The sequence below is a fragment of the Chenopodium album genome, chromosome 9, assembly GCF_948465745.1.
Source record: "Chenopodium album chromosome 9, dcCheAlbu1.1, whole genome shotgun sequence".
Classification (NCBI taxonomy): domain Eukaryota; kingdom Viridiplantae; phylum Streptophyta; class Magnoliopsida; order Caryophyllales; family Amaranthaceae; genus Chenopodium; species Chenopodium album.
Window position 1 is genome coordinate 58,951,368 of NC_137842.1, and position 11,456 is coordinate 58,962,823.

Here is an 11,456-nt window from a genome sequence, read left to right on the forward strand (position 1 = left end):
TGAATTTGGCGAACATAGTCATGGATCAAATTAAATATTCAAGGCAGAAAAAAAAAATAGAGAAAGAGGGGTGGTGGAATATGGTAAATGTGATGGGTTTGCGACGGTGGATGCATAAATGGTGGGTCGTCGGTGATAGATGTTTTGGTGAAAGTGGAAGACATCGGTGTTGGTGGGGTAGGGCTCACCGGAAGCAGTGGGGGGAAGCGTTGGGGCGGGAGCGGGGGCGGGGAAGGCGGTGGATGTTTGACATGGGCAAGCAACACCAACCGGTCAAGGTTCGTTAAATGAAAATGATGATCAAAGGTGAGATTATTTTGGAATAAATTAAAGGTCAATTTATTTTTGAAAGGTCGAAAAAATGGTAAGATAGTCTCTTCCCTTTTTCCTTCCTACTAGTATATTTTTTCTTTGTTAAACTTAATTTTATTTTATTAGAATTAGATTATTTTTACTAGGTATAAATATTAGTTTTAACCTGGTGTTAGATAGAAGGAAATAGGGGAAAAGGAAGAGAAAAGAAATAGGGGGATGGGTTATCTTTCATTTGGATAACAAATATAAAAGGATGAGAATCGAAGGGAAGAGAGATGAAGGGATTAAATTAAAAGAAATTAATTCCTCTTTGTTCCCTCCCCTCCCTTTCTCTTCCTTCTCCTTCACCTCCCTCCCCTTCTTTTCTTTCTAATTTCTTTATTCAAACATTCTGTAGATGATTGAAGTTCAAAAAATAATTTAGTTTCTTTAAGCTACACCCACTTCACCTTTAAACAATATTGAAAAATTTGTCATGAACTACACGCTTAATAAGGGTATTTGGAAACAACTAGCAATAAATTCAACCAATTTCAAATTATCACCAATTTCTTAGAACCCTAATTTTTCAAATCGTTACATCCTAATATCAAAATTCATAATTAATGGATTAAAAGAGAAGAATTACCTGTGAATTTCATACCCTACTTGTTTTCTCTTCTGAAAAAACTTCTTCAATTAGGAATTTTCAGAAGAAAAATTGAAAAAGTGGGCCCCATAAGCCGGATTTTCTTTTCGGAAAATGCAAATGGGTATTGCTACTCTAACTTTTTAAATTTAGGGGTAGTTTCTTTGATAAAATTTTTTAGTGGGTAGTTGTTTCTAAATACCCCTATTTAGCATGTAGTTCCTGACAATTTTTCCAACAATAATATTCAGTAAATTTTTTTTGAGAATTAGTAAAAAAAAGTTTTAATAAGCAAATAATTTCACTAAAAATAATTTTTGTTCATTAAAATTTTTATAAGTAATGCGTTAGTTATAACACTAATATAATTAATTATCAATTAGTAAACGTTTGAAAACTCTAATACAATGTATTATGAAAGTATAAATTGATACCACCTTTGTATTTTAATAAGGGTTACACTTTTACTGTATATTTCCTCTGTATTTTTTATAGTTATAACTAGAGCTGTCAATCCAGGTCTCGGATTAAATCAGGTTCAGGTTCCGGTCGGATCAATTTCGATTCAGGTTATTCTGGGTCGTTCATTCTTTGGAGTATAGGTCGGGTTCGATTCGAGTCAAATTCATAACAGGTTCAATTTCAGGTTCGGGTTGTATTGAGTGTTGGGTTTGGTCGGGTTAATAGATGGCACATTCGGGTTCGGGTTAAGATTGGTTCAGATAATTATTTGGTCGGATAATCTTAAAGTTGGATGTTTTGGTTCAAGTTAGATCAATTCGAATAAATTCGATGTCGTCAAGTTAATTTATTTAATTACGCTCTACATAATTTGTTCAAGCAATATCAAGATTTTATTACACCTATAAACGAAATAATAAAGAACAAAAGGTATATAAAATTTTATTAAACTGTTCATGACTTGCTTCAATAACAGGTTGTGTTGGGTTATAAACGTTTTTAGGTTCTAATAGGGTCGAATACTAGTTCGAGTTCGGATTGTTGTCGGGTCGGATTAAATTGGTTGACGGTTACTATCGGGTCGGGTGCGGGTTCGGATTCAGGTCATAAAGTATTGGATCAAATCAGTTGTCGGGTAACATCAGGTTGGTTCAGGTCGGGTTACGGGTCACTAGTTTCACCCCATTGTTCGGGTACAAGTTAGGTTAAGATCATTATCGGTTCAGGTCGGGTTTTCGGGTCGGGTCAATTTTTGACAGCTCTAGTTATAACACTTCTCTTTTCACGCTTGCCAATGCATGTTTTCAATCGTTAATATCTTTAATTCCCGACATGTAAAAATTATAAACATTTGATATTAAAATTGTATAAGTCGAGACGAATCTAACAAGTCCCCACATGACTATATTTATAAAATATAAACTGTCAAAGTGAAATACATGCATAATGTAAAAGTCAAACCTGTTGCAATTATTAAAAAATGGAGGAAGTACTTTATAATTTAATTGATTTAAATAAAATAAGAGGTAAGTAGGGTGGTGAGAGCATTAAAAAATTGTAAAGAAATATAGTTTAATAATTTATAGAAAAATAATAAATAAGTAATAGTGGTATGGGTACATGAGACCATGAGATGAGAAAGATATAATACTCCATCTGTCTCTTTATTAAATCCCCTTTCTTTTTTTATTATTTATTATGTGAGTAATAAATGTTAGAAAGGAGACTCTAATAACGGGTCGGATGGAGTATTAGAAAAAATAGATTTCTTCACTATTTGACATTTTATGTTAAAAAGACCGTTAAATGTAACGTTTTGAATAAATTTATTCGACTTTTATGCCAAAAAACATGCTATTATTATCGAGAATGCTTTATATTACATATTTCACGCAAACTGAGTTATTTTTCCGCACGCAAAATGATGCAATTTCAATTATTTCTTGTAAATTTGACATCAAATCGGTTCTTTTGGACAAAAATGATCCCTGAAATTCTAAAGAGCATTTTTTTTGCACGAAATTCGAAGAATTATTTTTAAATGTTAGGTTTAACGTATTTCTTGTCAAATGGTGAAATTTTTTTTTGTTGGTATTATAAAATAATTTTTCTTAGGGAGGTAATTTCAATAAATGGGTTTTTTGTAAATTTTTCTAAAATAAATCAAAAAAGAATCTTTCTATGAAACTTACGATCATCGTTGAATAAATCCCGTCGTTTTTCAATAAAATTAACGTAAGTTCAGCTAATACAAGATTTATTGTAAAAATTCATAAAGGGGGTAAACAACCTAAAGTTATGTGTTTGTGTAAATAATAAACAATTTTCATGAAAATCGTTAGAAAAATACTGAGTAAGTATTAAAATTCCTCAATTATACTTGTATCTTATTTAATGGATCTTGCTAGATGTGTCTTTAAAAGTTGTAAATGAAACTGCTAATTGTATTAGTAGTGATTTTATCATGCTCATTTTATAGAAGATTGTATTATTCGAGGAAACACTTTTTTTCTTGTTTAGCGTTTTTGGATTTTTTTTCTTCTAAAAAATAGAAACCTAAAAACGATATAAAACAAGCCCTCAATTAATACAATCAACAGTTTTATAAAGCCACTAATTTGAATCTTTTTGGCTAAGGTAGTGTTTAATAAATCTTCTATAAAATGAGTATAATAAAATCACTATAAGTACAATTAATAATTTTATTTACAACTTTTAAAGACACATCTAGCAATCCTATTTGCTTAGGGTTTGGCTTCTACATCCATCTTCCTCAAATTCTCATTTTTCAGGTAATAAAAATCCTAATTTCTTCATTTCCCGAGTTAAAGTTGCAATCAGTGAGTTAATATTTTGATTTCCCTATATAATTTGATTAAAAAATTGGATTTTTTTTGGTTAGAAACTACCTAATAAAATCATGATCTTGTGAGAATTTACGTAATAAAAGGTTGTAAAAGACGGAATAACTCAGGTTTGATTTCCACCATTGATCTAATTTTCTTATATTAACCCACCTCAAAACACCCCTAAAACCACCATGAGGGTTGTAGTAAGACTTTTTTTGGGATTGTTGGGGGATATTTCGAGTTAGTTGGTATTGGGATTCGAGATGATGGTTTTTGAGGTAAGAGAGGGTGATTTTGATGTTGGAGGGTGGTTTCGGCGTGATGGAGGCAATTTCATGGGATGAAAGAGGTGGTTTCAGGAGATGTTTTGAGGTGGGTTAATGCATGAAAATTTGTTCAACGGTGGAAATCTGGCCATATGTAGTATTTTACAATATTTATCTCTGGTAATTTCTTACCATTTTTTATTTTAATTTTTTTACTGGGTACTTTCTCACAAAATCTGTATTTTATTAGGTAACTTTTGACTAGAGAATCCAAAAAAGTTTTAATTTTGCAATTTCATTGATGTTTTTGTATTAATTTCTGCATTAGGTGAACATTAACATGGAGAGGAGAGTTGATTTGGAGAAGAATTTAGATAGAATTTCTGATTTGCCAGAACCAATTAGAAGGCATATACTTTCATTTTTGCCAGCCGATGCTGCTGTTAGATCTAGCATTTTGTCGAGCAGTTGGCAGGGGTTGTGGACTGAACTTCCAAAATTAAAATTGAGTGAATATAACCTAAAATTTCAATTTCGTAGGACACTTATGGTTAAAAAATTGCCTAAAGGTATGAATGATGGTGCTAGAGTGAAGAGAGAGGCAATTCTTAGGGAGAGGGAGGCGTTTTATGGGTTTCTTGATCGGGCTCTTGAGTCGAGTTCGGATTTCAAGAAGCTTGATCTTTATGTTTTTGACTACGGGTTGGAGTTGGAGTCTCGCTTGGATCATTGGCTAGAATGTGTTGTTAGGCGTCGTATTAAAGTATTGAAATTGCACTTTAGTTCCCGGAAAAAACCCAGATATTGTTTGCCTAAGATTGTATTTGGTGCTAATTCACTCACAAAATTGCACTTGCAAAAATGTGAGTTGAATTCGTCTCGTTTTGTGGGTGCTCAATTACCTTCCTTACGAGAGATAGACCTTGAATATGTTTATATGGATGATGGAGTTATTGGAAGCCTAGCTGCTGTTTGTCCTAATCTCGAGGTTTTGGATGTCATAAGTTGTCGTGGGTTGACAAGATTTGTAGTCTCTGGTCCCAATAAGCTCTTAACTATGGAATTTGAGACTTCTGCTGATGTAATTGAGTTGATTGAGATTGAGGCTCCTAATCTGTTGGAGTTCTTCTATGTGAATGATCGCGATTTTGATGCTCAGACATGTGCAATCAAGGTGCTAGCCTGTCCAAAGATGAGACGACTGAGATTACATGGTGCTCAATTGGGTGATGCTGTTTTTAAACAGATGCTTGAAAATCTCTTTGTCCTTGAAAAATTGGTACTATATCGCTGCAATGGGTTAGAACATGTTTCTGTTTCAAATCAAAATCTTGTCCATGTCGAGTTTTCCTACTGTAGACGCGTTAAAATGGTTGAAATTGATGCTCCTAATCTAAATTCCTTTCATTATTCGAATGGTGAGCTTATGACTATTAAATCCAAGGGTTGTGCTCTCAAGTTAACCGAAGCAAGTATTTACGTACAACCAAACATCAGAGTTGACAACTGGTATGTTCGTTTCATCAAGTTTCTTGCAAAGCTTCGTCACTGTGAAAAGTTACAACTTATTGTTGGTTCTGGAGAGGTATAATAATGTTTTTCCTTCCCTTTCATGTTATATTTCTTTTTTTGTTGCATGATAAGTTTATAATTTAATTCTATCATGCTATCTATTAGCTAATTCTACCTTTTTTTTGGTGTTTTGTTTGCCATGATATTTTAAAATTAAGGGATTTCTGATCCCTGGATCAGTGAGGATGGAATCCTGCCCTCCCCTGCATGGAGTCAAAAATTTGGTGGTGCAGCTTCATATATCATTACTTAAGTATGCTCAAGTCGAACTTGTTCAGGCTCTTCTTTGGCTTGCACCATGCCTAGAGTCTCTATCTATCAATAACGACTCTAATCCGTACTGCAAGTTTCTTAAGGTATTTGTATCTTGCCAAATTCTTGATTTGCTCATATTTCTGTTTATTTTAGGTGGTTGGTCCTGATAGACTTGTATTCCTATATTTATTACATCATAACTTGGAATTTTTGTGTAAAAATTCATGTTTAAAGATGTTCCTGTAGTAGTATTCCAGTAACATTGCTAAATAATTCGAAGTGTAAAAAGGAACTGACCACCACAAACAATTATCCAGTTTAAGATATACATTAGAGTTGGTAAAAATCAGAGACTGTCCAGCATTGCTATTGTTGTTGCTTAGGCATTTCGAATCAGAAAACAAGTTGTGGTGACTCTGATAAGAATATATAACTAGATGACCTTATTTATTTGAAGTTTTTTCAGTTACTTGAGGTTAACTAATGACTTTTTACTTGTAATAAACCTTGTAAAAGCATATATATGTCCAGCTGCCTTTTATCAAGACTAACGAGTTAGCTAAGAAAATAAAGTCAATAATGACAGAAATTAACTTGAATTTGTTCATCTAATTGAACTGCACAGAGCTGTGCTCACATTTGTTCTTCTATATGTCTCCTTGCTATAGGTTAAATTACTTAGAGCCCCACATATATGTTTTAAGAAATTTATTGCCTTTACTGGATATAAAACAAAAAAATTTGTAAAGTACCACCCAAATAGTAGACCCGTTTTGGAATTACCACCCGTTAATTTTTTTAATTTTATTTTACCACCCCTTAAATTAAAAAATTACTTAAATTTCCACCTTTTCAAAATTCTGGTGGAATTTCCGTCTGTGGGCCTCACCTAATGGCTACTAACCACTATTTTGACCCTTTTGACTGATCGGGCTCTTGAGTCGAGTTCGGATTTCAAGAAGCTTGATCTTTATGTTTTTGACTACGGGTTGGAGTTGGAGTCTCGCTTGGATCATTGGCTAGAATGTGTTGTTAGGCGTCGTATTAAAGTATTGAAATTGCACTTTAGTTCCCGGAAAAAACCCAGATATTGTTTGCCTAAGATTGTATTTGGTGCTAATTCACTCACAAAATTGCACTTGCAAAAATGTGAGTTGAATTCGTCTCGTTTTGTGGGTGCTCAATTACCTTCCTTACGAGAGATAGACCTTGAATATGTTTATATGGATGATGGAGTTATTGGAAGCCTAGCTGCTGTTTGTCCTAATCTCGAGGTTTTGGATGTCATAAGTTGTCGTGGGTTGACAAGATTTGTAGTCTCTGGTCTCAATAAGCTCTTAACTATGGAATTTGAGACTTCTGCTGATGTAATTGAGTTGATTGAGATTGAGGCTCCTAATCTGTTGGAGTTCTTCTATGTGAATGATCGCGATTTTGATGCTCAGACATGTGCAATCAAGGTGCTAGCCTGTCCAAAGATGAGACGACTGAGATTACATGGTGCTCAATTGGGTGATGCTGTTTTTAAACAGATGCTTGAAAATCTCTTTGTCCTTGAAAAATTGGTACTATATCGCTGCAATGGGTTAGAACATGTTTCTGTTTCAAATCAAAATCTTGTCCATGTCGAGTTTTCCTACTGTAGACGCGTTAAAATGGTTGAAATTGATGCTCCTAATCTAAATTCCTTTCATTATTCGAATGGTGAGCTTATGACTATTAAATCCAAGGGTTGTGCTCTCAAGTTAACCGAAGCAAGTATTTACGTACAACCAAACATCAGAGTTGACAACTGGTATGTTCGTTTCATCAAGTTTCTTGCAAAGCTTCGTCACTGTGAAAAGTTACAACTTATTGTTGGTTCTGGAGAGGTATAATAATGTTTTTCCTTCCCTTTCATGTTATATTTCTTTTTTTGTTGCATGATAAGTTTATAATTTAATTCTATCATGCTATCTATTAGCTAATTCTACCTTTTTTTTGGTGTTTTGTTTGCCATGATATTTTAAAATTAAGGGATTTCTGATCCCTGGATCAGTGAGGATGGAATCCTGCCCTCCCCTGCATGGAGTCAAAAATTTGGTGGTGCAGCTTCATATATCATTACTTAAGTATGCTCAAGTCGAACTTGTTCAGGCTCTTCTTTGGCTTGCACCATGCCTAGAGTCTCTATCTATCAATAACGACTCTAATCCGTACTGCAAGTTTCTTAAGGTATTTGTATCTTGCCAAATTCTTGATTTGCTCATATTTCTGTTTATTTTAGGTGGTTGGTCCTGATAGACTTGTATTCCTATATTTATTACATCATAACTTGGAATTTTTGTGTAAAAATTCATGTTTAAAGATGTTCCTGTAGTAGTATTCCAGTAACATTGCTAAATAATTCGAAGTGTAAAAAGGAACTGACCACCACAAACAATTATCCAGTTTAAGATATACATTAGAGTTGGTAAAAATCAGAGACTGTCCAGCATTGCTATTGTTGTTGCTTAGGCATTTCGAATCAGAAAACAAGTTGTGGTGACTCTGATAAGAATATATAACTAGATGACCTTATTTATTTGAAGTTTTTTCAGTTACTTGAGGTTAACTAATGACTTTTTACTTGTAATAAACCTTGTAAAAGCATATATATGTCCAGCTGCCTTTTATCAAGACTAACGAGTTAGCTAAGAAAATAAAGTCAATAATGACAGAAATTAACTTGAATTTGTTCATCTAATTGAACTGCACAGAGCTGTGCTCACATTTGTTCTTCTATATGTCTCCTTGCTATAGGTTAAATTACTTAGAGCCCCACATATATGTTTTAAGAAATTTATTGCCTTTACTGGATATAAAACAAAAAAATTTGTAAAGTACCACCCAAATAGTAGACCCGTTTTGAAATTACCACCCGTTAATTTTTTTAATTTTATTTTACCACCCCTTAAATTAAAAAATTACTTAAATTTCCACCTTTTCAAAATTCTGGTGGAATTTCCGTCTGTGGGCCTCACCTAATGGCTACTAACCACTATTTTGACCCTTTTGACTGATTCCCCCCCCCCCCCCCCCCCCCCCCGGTAATTTTTCTCTTTAAAATAGCACTCCTAACTTCAATTCACATTTCCTTCATCAAATTCCACTATAATTGGGATATATAGGTAGAATTGGGGGTTTTATGAAATTAGGGTTCATGCTTTGGTTGAATTGGGGGTTTTCTTCAATTAGGGTTCTAATTTTAATTGAATTGGGGTTTTTTTTTTAAATTAGGGTTCCAACTTCAATTAAATGTGAGGTTGTTATGAAATAAGGGTTCCTTCCTCTTTCCCCTTTGCTCGAAGTGTTTCCGTTGAGTGCGGATCCTTCCTCTGCCTCCCAGGGTGGTTTCAGGTAAGAAGGAGGAGAGAGAAAGTGAAGCAGGAAAATGGAGAAGAGAGGTTTTGTGGTGATGTGGCGAAAAATGTAAATGGAGGTGGGCCCACAGACGAAAAATCCACCGGAATTTGTAACTTAATAATTTAAGGGATGGTAAAATTTTAAAAAAATAAAAATAAATTAACGGGTGGTAGTTTCAAAACAGGTTTACTATTTGGGTGGTAATTTACAAATATTCCTATAAAATAATAAACTGCATGCATACATTTCTTTACTTTGTTCATGCTTCATGCCGTTAAGAAGGATGTTCAGTGATTAAACTTATAGTTTAAGGCTTATTTGAGCATGTTGTTTATTCTTTGCTATGTTTTAGGGAGTCTAAGAGTCGAGATGGAAGCCCCTATGGATCTCAGATGTGGCTGTACAGGACATTTCAAACATTTTTGTTTAATAACTCAAGCCATCATTTTTCCTTCAAAAATAGATATTTTTCTAGTTGTACATTAACCTAGAGCAGTCACATATTTAGCTATGTGCTTTATGATTAAGTTGTGACGGTATATAGGACAAGGACTGAGAAAATGAAGCTTTCTTGTGTGCATATAAAACTGGAAACACTGGGGATAACAGGAAAGAAAGCTACATGTCTCTGGCTGTGGGAGTTAAGTTGCTTAGGGCTCCACTAATTCGTTGGTACATTGCCCTCGGCCTTAGTTGCATGGTACTCATTTAGTGTTAGTCGTTAAATTGAATCCTACTGTTTCACCACACCGTCTCACATTGTTATGTCTTTGGCGAGTACATCTAGTATGTACTTATTTATGCAGATTGTTGTGGTCTTTTTTTAATTAAGGCTGTGTTTTAAGACAGCTTGAAAACCTGGATGGCATCGTAACCATCCATTGTAAGTTTAAGATGGATGATAATTTTTTTTCAACAGTTGTGGTTGGATGACCAGTCTGGAACCTACTTTACATACAGAGTTACAAATAGCAAACTTTAGTCTCAGTATTCCCTTATAATTACTAATTTTTTCTTTGGCTTATGATGTCCCTATGTGCTTTCTGGGATATGTTTGTGTACGTCAATGTGAGGTATGACATATGATATCATTGCTCTTGTTGCTAGACTTCTTGCCTCCTTACCCCTAGGATTTTGTAATGTGATGTTAAAAATTATGTGAGCAACTTAAGCTTAAGGCTTTCTGGAGGAGATTTTTCTTATTAAATTAGTATATGTCCCTTGCTCCTTGCATGTGTCAGTGTGTCACAAAGGCTCATATATATAAAATATATAGAATCTAATCTTGTTCAAACAAATGTGTAAATCTGTTGTGTAATTTGTATGCTTTTCATTCTTGTAATGATTCAACATGTTTTGCTGGTAAGAAAAAGATAGGGAATTGGGTTGTGGAGCACAGTTTGAATGAGATGATAATTTTGGTCTTGTTTTTCTTTTTACTTTTTAGTTCACATACGAGAAACCAGTGGAAGGCAAGAACTGTGGCTGCTGGAAGCATGCCCTTACTGAAGTATCCCTTGAGAATCGGAGTGGAGACGAAGACGATACAAAACTAGCAACTGTCTTTTCTAAGGCGAGGGTTGATGGGAAAACGGTATGTTTTGTCAAGAATGTGAGGGCTGGATGGTATCGAAGATAATGCTGGCCTTAGGTTTCCCCCGCATTTTCCTGAATATATAAATGGGGAAGATGCTTGGATATAGTTGGATCAGATGGGAAGCATTTTGGACCAAAGTTGCAGATCATGTATTATGAGCTTCACTTCTATATGGTGTGTTTGTATTTCCTTGGCTTTATGAGGTTTCCTTAAACAAGTTTTTCTTTTTCTTTTTTTCCCTTTTTTTTGGAACGACTAAGGCTTTGTTGTTGTTGTTGTTTTGGAATGTTGGGTAGACATTAGACAATTCCATCTTTTTATTTGATGTAGGGATTGTGAAGGATTTGTTGTTTTAGGCTCATGAACTTACAGCCAACTGTCCGAATTCTTAAATGTTGTTGAAACTGTCATCATATTTTGAATCATGCAGAGAAGCTTAGAAAGCTTCAAACTATTCACTTTTTAGTCTGAAATGATATGCAGATGTGTGCAAACAACCCAACGACCCTTCCCTTGAACGAGATGCTAATAATTTGCAGGAACTTTGAGATGTTATGGAAAATTCATAACATCAGGGGTGCAATGTCTCACTGATTTTTGACTCAGTCACATTCTACAAGATGATTTTT

General features: G+C 34.2%; 1 protein-coding gene across 1 annotated transcript; it reads left to right on the top strand.

Moving 5' to 3' along the window:
- Nucleotides 1–240: 240 nt before the first annotated feature.
- Nucleotides 241–11,188, top strand: LOC145557806 (uncharacterized). The gene is made up of 7 exons (XM_081618986.1): nt 241–306; nt 4,348–5,604; nt 5,750–5,947; nt 6,000–6,020; nt 6,770–7,717; nt 7,863–8,060; nt 10,678–11,188. The coding sequence occupies exons 2-7, from the start codon at nt 4,360–4,362 to the stop codon at nt 10,867–10,869; spliced, it is 2,802 nt and encodes a 933-aa protein (XP_081475112.1). The 5' UTR covers nt 241–306; nt 4,348–4,359; the 3' UTR covers nt 10,870–11,188.
- Nucleotides 11,189–11,456: the final 268 nt, after the last annotated feature.